The sequence below is a fragment of the Aquarana catesbeiana genome, linkage group LG05, assembly GCF_042186555.1.
Source record: "Aquarana catesbeiana isolate 2022-GZ linkage group LG05, ASM4218655v1, whole genome shotgun sequence".
In the NCBI taxonomy this organism is placed as follows: domain Eukaryota; kingdom Metazoa; phylum Chordata; class Amphibia; order Anura; family Ranidae; genus Aquarana; species Aquarana catesbeiana.
In genome coordinates this window covers 136,759,344-136,782,156 of record NC_133328.1, presented here as the reverse complement: position 1 = coordinate 136,782,156, position 22,813 = coordinate 136,759,344, and the positions used below count along the sequence as shown (strand labels likewise).

Sequence of the window (22,813 nt, the reverse complement as noted above, 5' to 3'; positions counted from 1 at the left end):
AAAAATGTCCAAAAAAGTGCAATGAAGCTAATAAATCCTTCCAGTGACACCACGTGAATAAATCCACCACCAGGTAAATTGAATGCTTACCAACGGCAAGCTGTGAGACAGCTTGTAATAAAGACCAGGCACACAATCATGTTGGCGTCCTAATAAGGTCAGCGATACAGGGGGAGGATGACCAAGTTAGCCAGGCAAACCAAGCAGATCAGGGCAGCTCCGTCCAAAAGATCAATATACAGGCAGCAGGGAGGACCCAAAAAGAATGAAAACAAGGCATTCCATAGCGCAAATCAGTGAGGTAAAATAGTTTATAAAATAGATTATTGCACTTACGTAGCAGCAAAGTATAAATGCATAGGATAAAAATGCAGCAGCCGGCCAGCGAACACCCGTTCGAGACGAGACACACAGAGATGACGTCAGCGCGTCAACCTTCCGCTGTACGTTTCGTCTTAGAAAGACGTCGTCTAGGGAACTGGCGACGCTCTGACTCATTGCTATAAATATACAAGGAAACCACGCCTCATTGTGAAGCATGTGTGGCGACACCCAGTTTCCAAAAACAAAAATAGAAAGTAAACACAGAACATTAGATGGGCTTTTAAACTAAATTTTCAATATAATTAAATTAGAAAGCAACTTAAAACGCATTACATAGAAGACCAATTAGGACATTGCATCAATAGATGACACAGTCCAAGTATAACGACCCCTAAAACGTTCTTAAAAAAGGGTCATATGACGCCATCTAGTGGGAAAAATAAGACTAAACATGACTCAAAAATGAATTGATTAATACCAGATGGAAAAAATACAAAAAAAAAAAAAAAAAAAAAAAAGAATAAAAATATATCAATGAGGAAAAAGCAATAGGGAGTTAATAACATTTCGTATACAAATAACATATAATTAAAAATGAAAAAAAATGACATGTAAAAATAAACTTTATTTAAAAAGTTCATTTACTCGAATTGTAAACGTACAAATCGTTCCACCAACGTACTGTTTGCCACAAGGGCAGGTTATTAAATGGACAACATGTCTGGTGGCACATGTACTGAATTCTTTGATGGGGTACAAGCAGTTGGTGACATTTGATTTGAACTCCATAGTTTTATGTCTGCCTCGTGTGTTATGTTTAAATGCCACACTTTTTGCATTGATAATACCCCACCAAATTGTGAAAAAAAAAAAAAAAAAAAAAGGTGGAAAGGGTGGATTGATAATAATAGGGGCAATTCTCCTTTTGTAGAGGAGCGCCCCTAAAAATAACCTTGGCCTGTTCTGGCAAAAGTGAGCCCAAAGTACGGTCACTCTTAAGTATATTCCAATGCTTGTTGACAATAGCTTTTAATCTGTCTATGTTGGACAGAGAATGAAGTTAACGACCATTTAAAAGTTTCTTCAGTCTCCCGTTGAGGTTTGTCAACCAATAAGGGAATGCCTATCCACCATTAGGGTATTCCGTAGCTCTGAATCAACTTCTACTGGATCATAGCCCTTGTCTATGAACCTCTGTCTGAGAGTCAAAGCTTGTGTTTTAAAAGTCTCCGTATCAGAACAATTCCTGCGCAACCTCAGAAACTGACTGCGTGGAACCAAGCAAAGTCATGATCTGTGGTGGCAACTGTCTATAGGGATGAAGCCATTACAGTCAGTTTAAAGTAAGTTTAAAATTTTAAATTGACTTGCACTGATCTCAATTTCAGGGTCTAAAAAATTAATTTTTGTATGACTAAAGTCATATGACAAAGAAATGCCTCGATCGTTCCTGTTCAGAAATGTAAAAAATTGCTCCAAAGACTCTGAACTAACATCCCATAGGAGGAGGATGTAGTCTATATATCTAGCCCACAGGTCCAATGATGGTCAGTCTTGGGAAAAGATGACATCCTCCTCCCACTTGACTATAAACAAATTGGCGAGGCTAAGGGCAAATTTAGTGCCCATAGCCACGCCTTTCTGCTGAAGAAAAAAGACGATCAAACCAGAAGTAGTAGTTTGGTGACAAACTCTAATAATTCAATAATATAACTACTCTGAAGTTTGGTAAGAGAATCTTCACGATTTTAGACCCATCCCCGTCACCTCTCGCAACCTCCTAGGACAGGACAGGTCCAAGGAGGCTGCATGTATATTCGGTGTGCAAAGCCCGCATGTGCAGTGGAGAGCCAGCTGTGAATTATTAAAGCTGGTTTCCAGCTGCCAATTTTATTTATTTTAAGTCAGCAGCTACATATGGGACTCATTCAAACTCCATATAATGGCCACTCTGATATCTCAAATTGAATAGACTTAAAACAACCACAGCTGAAAAGGCAGAGAAGATACTGGAGGAGCTCTCCCTCGCAGAACATCAGTATGAAACAGACCCAACTCCTGATTAAAGCCTCCCATCTTAAGCTGCAATCCAGTGGTGTTAAACAGCTACAATATGAGATGTCTAGAAGAAAGCTTTTCTTCTCTAGACAAAAACTCTTTGAACACGGAGAGAGAGCGGGAAAGCTTTTAGCATACATGGCTCAGTGAGGACAGACTTATCAGGTGAGATAGTAACTGAACCTACAGCAGTAACCGCAATGTTCCACAAGTTTTTTAGCTCCCTTTACACCGCAACTACACCCATTGATCGCTTCTTAGAAGAACTCGCCTTCCCGCAATTGACTTCAACACAGAAGCACTCGAGGCACCACTAATGACCAAGGAGATGGCTCTTGCAAAGCTGGCAATTGCCGCTGCTAAGACTCCTGGGTCTGATGGGTTACCCATCGAGTTTTATTTACAATACAGTGAGACTCTCCTACCTTAGCTGCTTACCTTTTTACACACACTTGTTTGAGACTGTCACCTTGCCAACATCCATGACGGAAGCTGTTATAGTACTCATCCCCAAACCGGGCAAAGATTTGGGCCTCCCTGAGTCATACGGGCCCATTTCTATGCTCCAAGTGGACTTAAAGATATTAGCAAAAATTCTGGCGCTGCGCTTTAATCAGGTTATCCTAACCCTAGTGCACGAAGGCCAGGCCAGCTTCATGCCAGGCAGGAACACCTCATTTAATCTTGGAAAACTGTTTATAAACATACAAGCCCACCATGATAATGTTGGAGAGAGGGTAGTGGTAACACTTGACACGGCCAAGGCATTTGACTCAGAATGGAACTACTTGTGGAAATGTCTGGCACAATATGGCTTCGGCCCCAAATTTCTTAACTGGGTCTGCTTACTATACCAGGCCCCAGTAGCTAGGGTAACAGCTAACGGATGGCAGTCAGATACCTTTGAATTAACTAAAGGCACCAGACAGGGCTGCCCTCTATCTCCCCTACTATATGCCTTGGCCACAGAACCTCTAGCAATATCTATCAGACACAATCCAATGATGCAGGGCTTACGCGTAGGTGTTCTAGAAGAAGAAATAAGCATGTACGCTGTTGACACACTATATCTAGCAGGTGCAGGTCTCTCTTTGGCTGAGGCCCTACGAACAATTGAACACTTTGGCTCATTTTCTGTACTCAAGATCAACTGGGAGAAGTCATTCTCCCACTTGATCCTGCTCCCCAAACTGAACTACAGACCCAATTACCCCTACAGCGAGTCAATAGTATCGGATACTTGGGGATGAGCGTAACTAGGGCACCGATCGATTATATCTCTCTCAATGTAGAGCCACTGTTCACCCTGATTAAATTTTAAAAACCCAAATATGGGGCACGCCTTTCTCTCAGGGTACTAGGTCATATTAACCTCCATTTAAAATGATACTCCTTCCTAAAATCCTATATATATTATGGCAAACCCCTGTATATCTACCCCTGAAATATTTCAAAACTATAGATTCAATTTTTGTTTGAGGGAAGAATAGGCACAAATTAGCATGGCGACTACTTTAAAATCCCCACTGATTTGGCCGGTACAGCCCTACCGGACTTCAGTTTATACTACTTAGCGTCCCAACTGTTCCATATAGACAAGACGGACAAGGTCCGCGCTGTAGCCGTCATTCGGCTATAGCGCGGATGTCAACTGGTTAAAGGTACCAAGATATAGAATAAACAATCAATTTCAAAAAATAGAAATTTAATTTAAACAATTCTTTAAAATCACAATGAACGTTTTATGTGACTTTTGTAAATGTTCATTGCGATTTTAAAGAATTGTTTAACCACTTCACTACCCCCGGCCATAGTAAAATGACGTCCACAGATGGGATCTCTCGTCCTGGGTGGACGTCATATGACTGCCTGGGCTTCCCGGCCGTCTAGGGCACCCGCGATTGCCCGTTAACCGGGCCGGACCGTGGATCTGTGTGTGTAAACACACAGATCCACATTCTGTCAGTTGAGAGGAGACCGATCTGTGTTCCCAGTACAGAGGAACACCGATCGGTCTCCTCCCCTTGTGCGTCCCCTCCCCCTACAGTTATAATCACTCCCCTAGGAAACATTTAACCCCTCGTCTCCCCCTAGTGGTTAACCCTTCCCTGCCTGTCACATTTATACAGTAATCAATGCAATTTTATAGCATTGATCGCTGTATAAATGTGAATGGTCCCAAAAATGTGTCCGCCATAATGTTGCAGTCATGAAAAAAAATCACGATCGCCGCTATTACTAGTAAAAAAAAAACAAACAAATTTTTTTTTTTTAAAAAAATGCCATAAATCTATCCTGTATTTTGTAGACGCTATAACTTTTGCGCAAACCAATCAATATACGTTTATTGCGATTTTTTTTTTTTTTTTTTTACCAAAAATATGTAGAAGAATACGTATCGGCCGAAACTGAGGAAAAATTGTTTTTTTTAAAAAAAAAATTGGGATATTATAGCAAAAAATATTGTTTTTTTTTTTCAAAATTGTCACTCTTCTTTTTGTTTATAGCGCAAAAAAACGCAGAGGTGATCAAATACCACCAAAAGAAAGCTCTATTTGTGGGGGAAAAAAGGACGTCAATTTTGTTTGGGTACAACGTTGCACGACCGCGCGATTGTCGTTTAAAGTGCGACAGCGCTGAAAACTAAAAATTGGTCTGGGAAGGAAGGGGGTGAAAATGCCCTGTATTGAACCGGTTAAATAAAAATTGCTATTTTTTTCAAATTGATTGTTCTATAACTTGGTACCTTTTTTAGTCCCGCTTGCCCTTCCTCTTTCTATTAACATGGGGTCCCTGTTGACTCTAGACCCCAAACCATGCCTACTGGGTATTTTCACAGACACTGACAAATTATACCAAAATTTTTATGCATGAGACACCATTCTCTGCTCAGAAAACAATTGCTAAACTCTGGATGAGACAGACTCCCCCTAGACTATCTGACTGGAAGACGTAAACATCACATTACCCTACAAAAAGTTCATATATATTAAGAGTACCCTGCAAAATATAACTGTTTTGGGGCCGCTGGCTTAATACATCTGACACGTGTATAGCACCACAAAATACGCCTCCTTCTGTCATGTACTGCCTAGCTTGGCCCGGAACATGCACACTACTCCCCTCAAGTACATATAATCGAAAAAGTATGCTGATGCTTTAAAAAAAACGTGTTACTACATAGCAACAGTCTCTGTAATCGACCAAGAAATTTATGTATCATCTATATATGTGGAATGATTGTACTGAACACAGAATGTTTGTGCATTGGAAAATTGTATAGCTTTTGTGGGAAGTAAATAAAAGTTTTAATAATAATTAAAAAAAAGTCAGCAGCTACAAACACACTTTTTTAAATAAGAACACTTACCTATCCTGGGAGCCTGCAATGTGTCGTCCCCCCCCCCCCCCCCGCGCCATTGTAACTAAGGTAAACCGGCAGTGGCACTTTCTGAATGGCCATGTCCTCTTTTGGGACACACACAGGTAGTGGGGGAGCAGGAGGAAATGATACCCGAGGTAGGACGGAAGTACACTCAGTACTTCAAAAAAGGTAAGAAACAAAAAGATAAAAATTATCCAAAAACAAGTGGTGGAGGGGGTGGTTTTTCCTTTAAGATAAGGTTGTAAAAGTGAGTTGAACTCTGCTTTTTAAATTTTTATTAGTATGATAAACAGTGACTGATGAGGCAGTCTTGATTCATGCCATGTTTGTAACTACAAAATCACAATTTAATATTCTTTTGTTACAGGCAAAGTTGTCATCCTTGAGAGAAATAATTGCCAAAGTTACGCACAATTTGCTAGAGACTGCCAACCTTCTTGGCCCTGCACATGCATTGTGTTCAAGTGATGTGAGTATTTTTTGGGCAATTCAGACTCTGGTACTGTTTTTACGTGTGGTAAGCATTCTTTCTGTGGTATAGAATTTTTAAGTGAAAATCAATTGTATATCCAAACCTGATGTTATGAGATGGGTTAAAAGAACCAAAGAGCATAGAAAGTGAAAGAAAATCCCCCACGTTTGTGTCGTAACAAGAATAGAGGGGGAATCTTCCTATAGGGACATTAGAAAAAAAGTTTTGTAATTGTACTAAGGCTGTTAGCAGTGGCCTGTTGAATGGCATTTTCCTTCCTTCTCTTTTTCTCTTGGCTCACAGCAATATACAGTTTTTTTTGCCATTTCAAATATATTTTAGCACTGCTTGGCACAATGATTATAGACCTTCTATATAAGTATTCTTGCTAACTGATTTCCCTGATTGTATATGGTGTGGAATACCCCCATTTTAAATCTAAATTGTAATGAGTTTTGTAAATCTTGTGTATTTTGCCATGTGTAACTGTGTTGTGATCATACATTTGTTTTGTGAATGGGGGGGGGGGGGGTGTATTGTATAGTGTTTTTTTTGTTTTTTTTTATCAGATTATTTCCACGAGTGAGATCCAAACTTGCAGGGCAGGTCTTAAAGGAGTTTTAAAACCTCCAGGGTTTTTCACCTTACTGCATTCTATGGTGCAGCTGCTCCCCAGAGCCCCCCTTTTTCTTACCTGAGCCCGATCATTCCAGCGTCGGACAAACAGAGCAGTGATAGTGATTGGATAGTGATTGCAGCAGGAGCCATTGGCTCCTGCTGCTGTCAATCAAATCCTGTGACACTGGGGGTGGGGCAGGGCAGAGTCCTGCTGTCTGTGTCAATGGATGCAGCAGCAGGACTTGGGAGCGTGCCCACGTCCATGGAAAGTGGCTCTCCGTGGGGGCACTCGATGAGGAAGCAGCGCCAGGAGCGCCACCGGGGGACCCCAGAGAAGGAGGATCAGGGCCACGCTGTGCAAAACCCTTGCAGAGAGCAGGTAAGTATAGGCATGTTTTGTTAATTAAAAAAAAAAATAAATAAATAAATAAAACACGAGCCATTACAAGCATTTTAATGCTGACTGATTGCTAAAGATCTCGAATCTCCTCCAAAAATAAAGAGGTTAAGAAATTTCTCGTACAACCGAACAAAAATTCAGAAGTGACGTGTAATGTATTTTCAGGCGAAAAACTGTACTGATTTAAACGAAAATCGTATGATCTTGTATCGTACGAGAAATCTTTTCGTGCTGGTCTCATCTATCAGATGAACTGTCGTGATCAGCTCTCGAAAGTTGTGTACGAACGATCAGTTTTATTGTACGATTGTTTTCGAAAGCAGTATGATTTTTCTGATCATGTGTACGGGCCATTAATCAACCCCTTTGATAAATGATCAAGCTCTTTACGTTTTAGGTGGAGGGTATTCTATTGTGCGGTAAATGGATTTAAAGGTGTTCTCTCTAATTATTTTGCAAGTGAAGATTATAAATTAAGGTCTATAAAATGAAGTTTAATTCCTCATGGTACAGCACAATGATGTATTTCTCACAAAAATAAAAACAAAAGTCATCTTAATGGCATCAATGAAAACCTAAAGTTACAATGGCGTTCTGTGCTTAAATACAAAAACAAATCCAATAGTGAGGGAAAAAAACTATGTGGTCTGTGGCATCATCAGTAATTGGCCTCCATCCCAAATCAGGGGGACTTTGAGGCCAATCGCTATATAGAGTGAGCACATAGGATATAACGCACAGTATTACTTGTATGAGTTTATTACATAGTATCCGACAAAGGTGTGTGTGTTTTTTTTTTTTTTTTTATTACTTTAAATGAGAGATGTATACCAAAAAGCAGTCATTGCAAAGAACATTTCACTGTACCTTGTGAGATCATACAGCATACTCGAAATTGCATAAACGCAGGGCATGCTAAAAACCACATATACATATTGACGCCATGGTACTTTGGCATATCATATCGTTGTTCCACTCAAGACTTTTTTAAATGCCATCCAGCCCTTCCAGTGGGCCCATGTTGTGTAGGACTTGTCTTCATCCCATAATATGCCAAATATGTATATGTGGTTTTTAGCATGCCTTGCGTTTATGCGATTTTGTGTGCATTTTTTTTTTTATCATTGATTATGCTGTATATGACCTCACAAGGTACAGTGAAATGTTTGCAATGACTGCTTTTTGATATATATATCTCATTTAAAGTCCACCCCCCTTTTGCCGGATACTATGTAATAAACGCTTACAAGTAATACTGTGCTTTATATCCTATGTGCTCGATAGATAGATATATTTATAGTGATTGGCCTCAAAGTCCCCCTGACCAAAAATATTACAAAATGTTCAATAAACAAATGTGAAAACCATGTTCGCTTCAGTCTTTCATTTCTCTGTGAACAAATACCATTCATCTTGTGACAAAAAAACTTTCTACCTTGTGATAATTGTCTACCTGTGCACAAAATCATCCAGTGATTACTTTCACCACAAAGTCCGCATTCACCAGACTAAAATGCCTTTCTGAAGAATTGACACACATTTTCAAGCTGTGTATCTCAAGGAATAATCTATTAGCATGGATGACTGCTCAGGACTCCAGACTGCAGTGTCTCCCCTCCTCAATGAGGATACCAGGCTCAAGCTGTCTCTCAAGGAATCTCTTCTCTGCCTATGTGGATGGCTCGTCCAGACTCTAAAGGAGAAGGACTCTTTCACAGACAGGAAAATTACACATTGTGTAATAAACTTCTTATAGAGGCATTTATTAAAACCAATCCAGTCCGGCCCCCAGTAAACTAAAAGCAAGGTGTACACAGGAATTAACAGCTGGCTACCACCTCTGTGTGTACTGAGACTCCTATACTCCAGGCATATGCAGCACCAGAGACTGTAGGTGCTGCATATCCTGTTCAGACATTTGTAATTTTTAATTTGCTTCATGAGGACTGTCCCTTTATGGTCTCTGGTACTGTATATGCTTTTCAGACATTTGTCTCTTATTCTGACTTTGTTTTGATATTAAAACCTGCAATTTTTTTTTTTTTTTTTTTTACACCTGTATCATAAGGGTTAATGAGAGCTGTTCTATTGCAGCCTCTGATGCTGCACATGCCACCTGGATCTATTTGCTCTGAATATCTGGTTGGTTGTGTGTGTGTGTATATGTGTGTGTGTGTGTGTGTGTGTGTGTGTGTATGTATGTATATAGATATATAAAAATGTATAGCACTATTACACTCTGCCAGGCTGTCCTCTTGATAAAGTTGCCATAGCAATGAAATGCGTTGATGGTGTGGGCAGAAGTACCCGGAGTCTAGGAGTCCCAGTACACACAGAGGTAGCCGGCTGTTAATTCCTGTGTACACAGCGCTTAGTTTACTGGGGGCTGGACTGGGTTTATGTCCTAATGCCAGCTTTTATTCACTCGTTACTTGTGACTATATTGGTGTAATAAATTCTTCAGTCTTCTTTATTAAAACAACTGTATGAATTTTTTCTTTGAGGGCAAAATCCTCCTCCTTTAGAGTCTGGAACAGAAATCCACATAGGCAGAGAAGGATTCCTTGAGACCACTTGACCCTGTTTTCACCCTATTAAAGTGGAAGTCCCGTCAAAATTCATTTATTTATTTTTTTTCCTATTAATAGTATGTTCAATATCGTTCTCTTTTGACATCATTTTCTGGCTAGCTGATTACCTTAGATTAGACTTTCTAAGCTAAACGGACAATTAGCTAGTTCCTTTTCTTCACCGAAAACAATATCTCCCTTTTTTTTTAATCTGAATTTGCCAAGTTGTCACTTCTTGAAAAGGTTGTCGGTCGTTCTCAGGCATGCCTAGACCTGCCCAGCCCCACCCCCATCCCTCCTATCCTTCACAGATCTCCGCCTGTCTTCGTTGCCTTGTTTTGGCCAGCAGCTTGACCTGAGAGAGGGCGAGGGCAGGCTTTATGTTAGACGTTATACTTGTTAGAAACTATATGATCGATTACAATGCAACATGCTGCAGATTTTCTACAGTGTACAACCACTTGGTGGTTTCTGCATGGCCCTGTGATGGCACGGTGTGCATGGTGTGACACACGCCCAGCTGCTGTGAACCGTGGAGAGAGCTGGAAAAGGGGGTACAAAGGAGCATTTTAGAAAGTTTGGAAGGATACAGATGGGTTTCGATTGCTCCTTATATGTGAGTAATAAGTTTTAAGGCTCCGTTTCCATGAGTGCGACTTTATGTATACAAAATTGCATGACAAGTCGCAGCCCATTGATTTCAATGGCAAACATTCCCATCTATGCGACTTTGAAAAGGTGCCTGCACTACATTAATGTGACTTTGATCTAGAGTATAAAGTTGGATCAAAGCTGTACTCAGTTGCACTCTAAATCGCACAGCTTTGGGGTCGCACTAGTGGAAACATAGCCTAAGGCTAGAGTGTGACTTGAGTGTGACTTTTATGCGACAAAGCATTGCCAAAGTTGCTGATTTTCAAAATCTCATAGATGGAAACGGGTACCATTAAAATCAATGGGCTGTGACTTGTCATGCGACTTTGGACACAGTCGCATGACAAGTCACGTTTCCACTATTGCAACCCCAACGTTGCGCAGTTTAGTGTGTGGCTTTGATCAAACTTGACACTCTGGATCAGTCACATCAAAGCATTGCAGGTACCTTTTCAAAGTCACATAGATAGGAACGGGTGCCATTGAAATCAATAGGCTGTGACTTGTCATGCTACTTTGTGTCAAGTCGCATGACAAGTCACACTAGTTGAAACAGAGCCTTAGTGTGGTTGCCTGTACTGTTCCTTAACTTTAGTGTATAGTGGATGGGTCTTTTTTTTTTTTTTTTTTTTTTTTTTGTATGAGAGAACACCTGGGTAGGATCCTGTGATCAGCTCTGCCCATCCTGTACACACCCACTGGCTACACAGGAACAGTGTCCCTCCCTGGAAGTGCTACCACTAGCTTTCAGTAACCACACCCACTGGCTGCTATAGTCTGAGAAGGAAGTACAATTGAAGTCATGTGACAGCAATAAATACTGCAAAATAAAGGTAGAAAAACTGGGATTTTTTTTTTTTTTCATTTTGAGGCATAAAGATGAACTTTGCTCACATTAATGATTGCAAGGGAGAACTTAGGTGTTAGGATGGACTTCCACTTTAAGGGGGGAACACTGGAGTCCCAGACAGCCATCCATGCTAGCAGGATTCCTTGTGAGACAGTTTGAAAGTGTGCGTGTGTGCCTTTTTCTTGAGAAATGCATTTCAGTCTGTTAAGTGTGGGCTTGAGTATCGTGGCGAAAGGGATCATTGGATTGTTCTGGGGCGGTGTACAGGAAGACATTATCACATGGGGAAAGGGTGTTTTTGTTTGATATCTATCACTGTGCTGCACTATGTGATCCATTGACTTTAGACTTTATTTTAAATTTTAAGTTTTTTTTTTTTGAATGCTAGCATTCAACAGGTGCTGCTCCTGCCATGGAGGGACGTTCGGGTCCTGGTCAGACAAGTAGTGGCTCGTGAGTTTTATATATATTATAATATTTATATATAATAAATATATATTTGAGTCTGTTTTGTGTGTGTGTTTTTTATAGATATATAGTATAAGCCGAGTTTTTTTTGTTAAACTATTTTTATTCTGTAAAAGGTCAAGGTATAAAACAATTACAATGATGGTACAGATATTTTTAACAGTGAATGTTGTACAGGAAATAAAGAGGGTTATGGTTAGTCAGGTGAAAAAAATGCATAATATTATAATCAGGCCAATCAAGAGTATTGTAGTGGAGGGAAGAAATGACAATTGAGTATATCTTAAGAGGAGATGGGAAAAACGAAACAGAAAAATACCTTCTTTCTCCCCTTTTTTTTATTTTTAGTTTTTTCCCCCCTTCCTTTATTTTAAATCGGAGAGGTGGTTTCCCAAAGAATCCCTTTTTTTTTATTTTTTTATTTTTTTTTTTTTTGATGAAGAGGCATTGAATCATATAACGTGTGATGAATTCTTTCAGAAAGTTTGATATTCGTCATGCGATTAAGAATTTGTGGCCAAGGTACCGAGGTGGAGTGCCAATTAAAAGCTATGGAGCTGAGGAATGTATGAATTGGTCTTGTGGTTGTCATTGGAATATCCTGTATAGGGGAGAATAGACAGATTTGGGGTGTAAGAGAAATCCTTTCTACCGGATATTTTTTCTATGATTATGCTAGCCTTATTCCAGGTGTTTTTAATGTGGGGACAGTCCCAAAAGATATGTTGAAGTGTTCCCTGAGAGGGGCAACCCCTGAAGCAGAGTGGGGATAGTGAGGGGTAAAATGAGTTAAGTTTAGCAGGGGTAAGATACCATCTATATAGCAGTTTAATGGCTGATTCTCTGAGGTTGTTTTGGTACATTTATGGAGATTTGTAAAAATAATATCCCATTGATCAAGAGTAAATGAGGTATTTAAATCTGATTCCCATTGTAGCATGGGATGTGATTTCTCAGGCATGTTTGTCTCATTTACATTTTTATATATTTTAGAGATTAAACCCCTGTTCAAATTGTGTATGGGGGGTGGAGTGTGAGTAATATTTCTGATAGAATTGTCCTATATTTATATACATCTCTAATTCTGAAGGTGGTAAATCATTTATTGTTTGTAGATCTTGAGCTCTATCTGGGGGGGGGGGGGGTTGAGGGTCACCTAGAAAGGAAGCCAGGGGGGAGTCTGTTGTCTGTTCCATAGTTGAAGGGTGTGAGTGACGATAAGGTTTAAGGGTCTTATTTTTTGTGGAGGGATGGTCTTGGACCAGAGAAGTCCTTTGTAGGTTGTATGGTAGGATAGATTCTTCCTCGAACCGGAGCCAGGGGATTTGGGGTGAAGGGGCATACCATTGGGCTAATTGGTTGAATGTGGCCGATAGATAATAAAGCCAAAGGTTAGGAATGCTGAGGCCTCCTTTTTATTTGGGGTCTAAACATAAGGGAGTAGCTAAATCTGGGTTTCTTGTTTAGCCAAATGAATTTATCTCTCTCTAAAGAATCTAATTTTTTTTAGGTAAAATAAGAGGAAGGGCTCTAGAAAAACCCCCAAAAGTTTGGGTAATATCATTTTTTACGGCCACTATTCTGCCCAAGAATGAAATCTGGTATGACGACCAAAGTTTAAGTAGATTTTTAATACTGTTAAATAAGAGAGGGTAGTTTACTTAGTATAATGTTTCATACGAAGGTGTAATCTGAATACCTAGATATCTAAACGAATCCGCGTTGCAGTTGAATGGGAACTTGTCTTTAAGTAAAGGTATTAAGGCTGGGGGGATATTGATTGGTAAAGCAGAGCACTTAGATTTACACCCAGTCCTGTCAGGTCATGGAAGATGTCAAGGGTTTTAGTTAGATTGGGTAGGGAGATAAGAGGGTCAGTTATAAACAGAAGCACGTCATCTGCAGAGAGGCTTAGCTTGTATTCTTTAGATCCCTTAAAATATCCTTTAATGTCTGTGTTGTTTCTGATAGCGCAGGCAAGGGGCTCTATCGTGAGGGCGAAAAGTAGCGGGGAGAGGGGGCAACCCTGTCTGGTACCTTTTTGGTCAGAGGGGAAAAAGTCAGAATTTATGCCTGGGAGTTTGATACGTGTATGTGGGTTGTGATAGAGAGCCTTAAAGCCATGTAGGATTTCATTGTTGCCATATTTGGAGAGTTGATTGTCAAGATATGACCAGGAAACGCTATCAAAAGCTTTGTGTATATCAAGACTAAGTAGTAATGTGGAGTTGGAATCTTGAATGATATTTGTGGTCAATCGTATGTTGTCTGTTATTTGACTGTTAGGAATGAAGCCGGTTTGATCAGGATCAACTAATGGGGAGATGACAACAGATAATCTGTCTAACATACGGCCAAATATTTTTAAGTCGTTGTCAATAACTGAAATTGGGCGGTAGTTTTGAGGGGTGGAATGATCTTTATTTGGTTTGGGAAGAAGGGACGTGTTCACTAAAAGCATTTCAAATGGGAAATGGCCGCCTTGTAAGATATTATTATACAGTTTAGTAAGGTGTGGGGGTAATGGTAGAGGCAAATTTTTTTTTTTTTTTTATAGTAAGATGCGGAATAGCCGTCCGGGCCTGGGGCTGTGGCTATCTCTAATGTTCCAATGATTCTGTTAATTTCTATGTCTGTACAAGGGGCATTGAGAGATTTGATTTGTTCCCTAGATAGTGTGGGTAATGTAATGTCGTTAAGCCAGTCCAGGGAGGACTGTTTGGGAGATGATTGTGATGTGGAAAGAAGATTTTTTTATAGAAGTCTAAGAACAGTTTTATGACTTCTTTGGGATGGGACACTGTATTTCCAGATGGGTTCCTCAATTTGTAGGTGTGGGGTGGTTTCGTAGATGAATTTAGTTTTCTAGCAAGCATGGTGGAATATGAATTGCTGTTGAGTAAGAATCTAGCTTTGGACCATCTGAGGGCTTTTTTGGTGTCCGATGTTAATATTGTGTCTAAGGAAGTGCGTTTCTCTTGACTCTGTTTGAGAAGGTCACTAGATGGATTTTGGTTGTTTCTGTGATATAAGTGGTCTAGATCTTTCGTGAGGGACCTAATATCTGCAAGTTTGGTTTTATTTTTAATTGAGGCAATATTTATCAAATGGCCTCTCAATACCGCTTTATGCACCATCCATATATTTGTAGGAGACATGTTTGGTGTTACGTTATGTGCAAAATATTGCTCAAGGTGAGATAGAATTTGCTGTTTGCATGATGGATCTGTTAGCAAGGAATTGTTTATTCGCCATGAGTGACATGTGTTGGTTAGACTTCTGCGTGAAGTGTTAAAGGAGACTATGTGGTGATCAGACCAAGGACATGCATGGATATCTGCCTTAGAGGAATTGGCAAGTAGGATTGGGGTGCAGAAGATGTAATCAAGTCGGGCGAAGCTGTTATGCGCGTGGGAATAGAATGTGTAGGATTTGATACCTGTTGTGGGCTCTCCAAATATCAACCAATTGATGATTATAAAGTGATCTGTTCAAAGATTTGGGAAAAGCTTTAGAGGATGGGACAACTTTGCTTCTGTCTAGAGCCGAATGAGCGGCTAAATTGAAGTCGCCATCCACTATAAGATGTATGGAATGATAATTATCTAGAGTATCAACAAATTTGTTGAAAAAGTTTGAAGGGGCGTCATTTGGAGCATATACTGAGGCAATAGTGATAGAATGTCCTTTTAATTGAGCCTTTCAAAATCAAATAACGACTATCTGGGTCTCTAAAGACATTCTGAACCTCAAATACCGAGTTTCTAATAAATATTGCAGCACCCTTAGATTTTGTGTTGTAAGTAGTGCAATAAAATTGACTGAAGCTCTTGTCAATAAATTTAGGGTGTTTATCTGTTGCAAAATGAGTTTCTTGCATTAATATTATATCCGCTACTAATCTTTTGGAGTGGTGAAAAGATTTCTTTCTCTTGTGAGGTGAATTAATGCCCCGGGCATTGTGAGAAATCACCCTAAGACCCGTTGTATTGTTATTAAATAGCGCTGATAGTTATAAGGTAGTGGCAGTGGATTACAAGGCCCGGGGAAGAGTATATGGCAGAGTCGATGTGGTATTAGTAATATGGTTAACACCATTAATATTAAAAATGAAAAATTACCTGAGATAGAGGAAAATCTGGTGATCATTGTGATGCCATCTATATCTTCAAGAATACAATATTTCGAAATATACATCAATATCTTGCATAAGTATTTTCTTGTTGACCTATCTATATCAAATAACAAACTGTACTTATTTATGTAAACACTGGAGATTAGGGTACTTGAACAGTAGAACCCTGGAAATAAAAAAAACTCCTAGATAATAACAGTGCTACGTTGCACAATGACGCACCATCATAATGCCTTAAGTAAAATAGAGAGTATTCGACCTTTTGAAAATTTTGTAAAAATAGAATATTTTAGTATAATTATGAAAAATATAATATTTATAGCTTGGGGGTCAGGGTGAGAAGCACTACCTGACCGAAACTAATATTGTTGTGGACAATACTGTCCATTACTCACAAATGGAGCATCCACCATTAAAACAATGGATAGCAGGATCAGTCTTGGAAGTGTATCCACTAATTGAATCATGCTTATGGAGTCCTTTGTGAGTAGGGGGACAAACTAGCAGAGGCGGAGCAGATCAGCCTCAGCGAGGATTCTATAAACAAAAATAAGAGCATGCTGTGACATATGTTTGAAAAAAAATTAGTAGAAAAAATATCATTAAAAAAAACAAAACAGTTAAGTGTATAAGATTGCATAGAAGGAACTATGATATACCAACCTATTACCTTTTTAAAGGTGTAGGACTGCTGTTTACTAAACACAGTAAATCAAACTTCAAAACTTTTTAATTTAAAAAATTTTTAGAACTGAAAAAATTGTTCTTTGAACCTTGCGAGGGAAAAAAAGAAAAAGGAAGAAAAAAAACAAATCGAAAAAGGGTGAACTTTCAGTCACAGGTATGCGTTCGCTTTATCTTCAGACATCCATATTTCTGAATGATGGACGCCATCTTTCTTGTCCACGACGCGTGGCTGGGGTGGCCCAGATAGGTGAAGTATGAGGGGTGGTAGGAGGTCTTGCAACTGCACTCTGATCCAAGAGACCCAACTTTACAAGCAAATCTTTACCTTCCGAGATGTTTTAGACTGTATATGTGGTGCCGTTGTGTGGCACTGTTAATTTAAATGGAAAACCCCACCGGTATCTAATATGAGCTGATTGTAATACCGAAGTTATCTTTCATTTTGCGTCTCCTTTCCAAGGTAGCTTGTGAGATGTCTGGAAATATTAGAATTTTTGTGCCATCCAAGTCAATGTTATGCATATTCCTAGATGCTCTTAGTATGCTTTCTTTTGTGATGAAGTTTTTCATGCATAGAATGATGTCACGTGAAGGTTTGTCTGGGGGTGGTTTAGGATGCAGGACCCTATGAATTCTGTCGCATACAAATGAGGATGGAGGTAGATCAGAAAGGAGATTGTGGAACAGTTTGGATACTGCTGGCATCAGATCGGTGACAGACTCTGGAATACCACAAATCCTTAGGTTATTCCTACGGTTTCGATTATCCAAATCTTCCACTTGTGATTGTAAGTATGAGTGGTTTTAAGCTAAAAGTTCAAAGTCCCTTCTAAGATCGTTGTGTGCAAGTGATAGCTCATCATGTTTGGTTTCTAGAACATCTGTGCGTCCTCCCAGGGTTGCTATTTTCTTGTGTGAGTGTGTTTGTTGTTTTTTGGAGTTCGCATTATTTTGTCTACCAGTTTTTCGTAGATCTTGGTTAAGCTGGAGTCTAAGTCTGCCTTTGTGATCTGAGAGGGGACATCACGGTTATTATGTGTCGAAGACTTATGCGGAGGACCACTGGTAGCTGTAGGGGATTGTACAGGCGATGAACTAGCGCCTTTATGGGCCATATTCTTCCGCTCTTTATTGCGCAGAGGAACGGCTTCTTGCCTGACGGCGTACACTAGTATAAGCTGCAGGTATATATGTGTGTGTGTGTGTGTATATATATGTATGTGTGTGTATATATATGTCTATCTCTATCTCTATCTCTATCTCTAATCTCTAATCTCTAATCTCTAATCTCTAATCTCTAATCTCTAATCTCTAATCTCTAATCTCTAATCTCTAATCTCTAATCTCTAATCTCTAATCTCTAATCTCTATCTATCTCATGCAATTTAAGGTAAAATGATCCTTGCAGTGTATGTTAAATCCTCGCTGACTCGATGGAATTCTTAATTACAGATAGTGAACTGCATCGCGTCTCGCATGCGCCCCCACTTATTTGTGATTATGATTTTAGTTCATTTTATCACCCTAATCCTAGGGTGACAGCTGGCTCAGAGTCCATTGTGGGGCTATATGTTGTCCGTTGAGGTGTACGCGGGACCTTGTTGAGGTAAAGATCAAACACCCAGGACTTTAGTACAACCAGTCTCTGAGGTGTAGCAAGATGGCGGCCGCTGACTGCAATGCTAAGAGCAGCCCACCCCGAGGTAGTGTGGGAGATCTCAGCTAGGGACCTGAGGAGGCCGTCTCAACTGCTGGGGTGTTCCAGCGTCTGCAGAGAAATTCTGGTTTGTGCGGGTGTATCAAGATGGCCACTGCACTTGGTTATGTGGATGGGGACTTTTCTAAGAGGCAAGTCTTGCAATAGTGTAGCCCGGGTCAACCCCCCCACGAGCAGGATATTTTTATAGTTGTGGGGTTTGGGTCTGGCTCAGGGGAGACGGGGGAGCTACTGGTGGGTTCAGGGTGTAGCAAGATGGCCGCCTCTCACCTCTGTCTCTGGAATACTGTCCTCTGTGGGATATCTCCAGTGGCCTCTAGGACTCACAAGTTCTTTCCTCCCGGTCCGCGGGAGCCGCCACAAGCATACCCGGAAGGGGCTGCCTCCAGTCTCGCCGATCGCGGCACCCGGAGGCGCCATAGGCCTCAAGATGGCGGCCGAACCTTGGTGGATGGAGCCGGCCGCGGGCTGGATAGCCGAGCAAGCGGACGGCCGGAATGTGCCAAACAAGCGGGGGTCAGCTCAGGGGATGTCCAGGAGTCTGGATGGAGGGTTTGGTGGTGAAATTCTAAGGCTGGTGGGTTCAGGGAGCAGCAAGATGGCTGAATCTCACCCCTGTCTTTGGAGTACCGTCCTCTGTGGGATATCTCTAGTGGCCCCCAGGTCTCCCAAGCTCCTTGCCACATTCACTAAGCTCTGGGAAAAAAATTAGTTTTAACTGCACTTGAAAGTGCAGTCTATTTTGGCTTTAGTAAATCAACCCCGTTTCTACAATCCCTCCTATATATATGTTCACTTTGCTGTATTATTACAGTAAGTGTGATTGGTGCTTTCTGCTTTGCTTATTTTACCTTTTTGAACTAATTGCTCAGGTATATTTTAATGTGCTGTAAAATTTAAAAAACAACTTTTTTTTTTTTTTTTTTTTTTTTTTTTTTTTTGTGGTGGTGTTGGTTTTTTTTCCCTAAAAATGGGCTTGATTATATCCCAAAATTTGTAATCTTTCTCTTCTGTTTTACCTATCATAGGGGACATCCTCCAGATGTAGAAAATGTTAGGAGCGTGGATGGCTGCTCAGACGCTGAAACAAGAAATCCCAAAGATGGGTCTTCGAAAACCTCCTGCTCAGACGCTGAAACAAGAAATCCCAAAGATGGTTCTTTGAAAACCTCCTGTAATGGGCCGGCATCTAGAGGCGAGCGTGGTAAATGCAGTTGAAAAATATCAATAAAATACAGTTCCATTCCTTTCAGTGTGACAAATAAAACCAGCAGTGTTGAGGGTTGAAAATGTTCACTAAGGCCTCTTTCACATGGACGTGAAACGGAGGAAAAACCTACTTTTCCATCCGTTATCGGATCGGGTGACGGCGGACACTACGGTCCGTCATCATCCGATTCCCCCCCATAGGGGAGAGCGGCGCTCTGACAGTTCCGCCGCTGCACAGCGTGCAGCGATGGACTTGTCATCTTCCTGCTCAGCGGGGATCGGCGGAGCGATCCCCGCTGAGCAAGCGGGTGTTCACGGGGCGGATCATGACTGATCTGTCCCGTGTGAAAGAGCCCTAAAGCTTTAAAGCCCAACTCCAGAAAATGCAAAAAAAAACTTAGACTTAAATGCTCATTTTAATCTAGGTGCAGATTAAGGAGTAAATGCTTGCCTTGTCTCAGCAGACTTTCTCCAGTGCTGTGACCAGCCCCCCCCCCCCCAGCAATCTGCTCTGTAAGCTGTGACTCTCCAGCATCCTTGGCATACCATACAGGGTTGTTATTATTGTATTGTATGTATTGACACAGACTCTGCCCACATACCAGAGCTTCAGGTAGAAGAGGTGAGTGCTGGAGTCAGAGGGTGGGGTTTAACGTAAGCGATAGAGCTTTTTCATCTTTTCCCTAGGCAAAATGAACATTCACCCCTTGCTGTGCAGGAGTTAGCTACTTTAAGGGTGGATTTTTTATTTTTCTGGAGCTGGACTTTCATAAATGTGTAAGTAATAGGCACAAACGGCTAACAAGTTTTTAATGACCAAGGTTCCTCCTGTTAGTGTAAAGGGACTCGGATATGTTCAATAAGGCCTGGCTCACGGTGTTGAATACCGTATGTCTGCACAGGGCCGTGTTTACTCACATGGGGATGCTCAGGTGTTTCCGTCCATCCCCGTGCAGGCAGTCACATTAATGTCTCTTGGGCCACCGTGCCTATGCAGAGACAGACGCCTGTGTCCCGATATGACATTCATGTTTGTGCCTGGTGTATGTATCCCCAAACTCACTGTGCATTGAGGCACATACACCCACACAGATGTCTTATTGGAACACAGCGCCTGTGTCCCTCTGAAAGTTTGTTCTGGTATCTTGATACCAAGCCATCAGTAGCAGATCCTTTAAGTCCTGTAAATTGCGAGGTGGGGCCTCCATGGATTGGACTTGTTTTTCCAGCACATCCCACAGCTACTCGATTTGGGTTGAGAACTGGAGAATTTGGAGGCCTCAAACTTATGTTCCTCAAACCATTTTTGCATTGTGGCAGGGCTCCTTATCCTGCTTAAAGAGCGCACTGCCATCAGGGAATACCGTTCCCATGAAGGGGTGTACTTGGTCAGCAACAATGTTTAGGTAGGTTGTATGTGTCACATAACATGCACATGATTGGCAGGACCCAAGGTTTCCCATCAAAACATTGTTAAAAATGATCATACTTCTTCCACCAACAAGCTTCTTCCCATGCTCCTCTTGTTGCCATCTCTTCCCCAGGTAAGTGACACACACACCTGGCCATCCAGATGGCGTGAAAGAAAGTGTGATTTATCACACCAGGCCCCCCATCTTCCATTGCTCTGTGGCCCAGTTCTGATACTCGCGTGGCCATTTGATGCTTTTGCTGTGGACATGGGTCAGCAGGGCACCCTGACTGGTTTGCAGCAATGCAGCCCCATATGCAACAAACTGCAGTGGCCGTTTTTTCTGCTTTCAACACATCAATTTTATGGACATGTGTTTAATTGCTGCCTAATATATCCCACAGACTTCTAGATGCCATTGTCATGAGATAATACAATGTTATTCACTTAACCTGTCAGTCATAAAGTTATGGCTGGTCAGTGGTGTATGTAAAAATTATTTGGCATCAACACCAAACTATATATGTTTTTTGCGGAAATCCAGTACAGCTCACCATCCAAATAACACCATTCCTACAGGAAAGCATGGAGGTGGTAATATCCTGTTATGGGGGTGTTTCTTTGCAGCGGGGACTGGAGTACTTGTCAGGATAGAAGGAAAAATAGATGGGGCAAATTATCATTAGATTCTTGAGGAAATTATGTTGCTCTTTGCCAGAAATGTGTCAATGGGAAGAAGGTTTCTCTTCCAACATGACAATGACCCAAAGCACACCGCAAAAATGACCACAGTGGCTGAAGGAGAAAAAGATGAATGTCCTTGCATGGCCTAGTCAGAGCTCAGACTTGAACCCCACTGAAAATCTGTGGAATGACTTGAAGACTGCAGTCCAAAAACGGTCACCATCAAATTTTAATGAACCTGAGCAGTTCTGCAAAGAAGAGTCTAGATGTGCAAAGTTAGCAGAAACATATCACAACAGATGAACTGCTTGCCGACCAGCTGTCGACGTTATACGGTGGCAAGTTGGCTCTCCTGCTCGAAACGCCATAGTGGCGGGCGCGTGGGTCGAGTGGACTCTGTCAACCGGCGACCCACAATCGTATTCATGGTAATTCCTCCTCTGCTGTTACTTCCAGTAACTTCCAGTACTGGAAGTAACAGCAGAGGAGGAATTACCATGAATACGGTTTAATTGTACTCGGAGTCAATCTGTGGATAGTGTAGAAAAGGAACAAAGCAACAGAGAACATAGACCTGAAGTGTGCCTGGGTCATGTGGTCAGTATGCCTAAAAGGGGGCAAAAATAAACCCAGTACGATTAAAGCTTTAACAGCCAGAATCATTACCCACTGAATATCGTACAATCTGCCAAATTGACAACCGCTTGTGGCATCTCAGGAGTGGCTCTGGGACATACCCAGAGAAACAAGACGACCTCCACCTACCCAAATAAGGGCCGGGGCCCCCAGCACGAATTCACAGAAGCTGCTCCTATCTTGAATAAATGCCAAAGTATGCCTTAGGGTCCAGACCCCGATTGGCCAAAAAAGGGGGTGGCAATGAAGTATGGAAAGAGCTACGGAGAGGGGAGTGCTAGGAAACGGCAACCGAGGATCACCCCTGGGTTTATCAGATGTAGCACAGCTACATACCAGCTGGTATAAACCAACACCGGGTGCTACACCTAGCCAAGCTCCAAAACCTGATAGTGCCGCCACCCGATTGCCACATCTTGCGAGCATGCAGATGTAAACGGAAAAGGCTGAGGTGCAAAACCTGTTGATATGGCCAAAAGTAAGAGAGACCCTGGGCCAGAAGAGCAACTCCCCTGGCCTCAGGACCCCCAAAAGG

The 22,813-nt window shown here is 41.3% G+C and overlaps 1 protein-coding gene across 2 annotated transcripts in view; it reads left to right on the top strand.

Moving 5' to 3' along the window:
* SGO1 (shugoshin 1) overlaps positions 1-22,813 on the top strand; it is an 82,447-nt gene that overhangs the window by 30,252 nt on the left and 29,382 nt on the right. For both annotated transcript variants that reach the window (XM_073630226.1, XM_073630225.1), the window contains exons 4-6: positions 6,135-6,236; positions 11,720-11,784; positions 19,367-19,542. In XM_073630226.1, the coding sequence (XP_073486327.1) occupies positions 6,135-6,236; positions 11,720-11,784; positions 19,367-19,542 (343 nt within the window). The remainder of the gene's footprint in view (positions 1-6,134; positions 6,237-11,719; positions 11,785-19,366; positions 19,543-22,813) is intronic.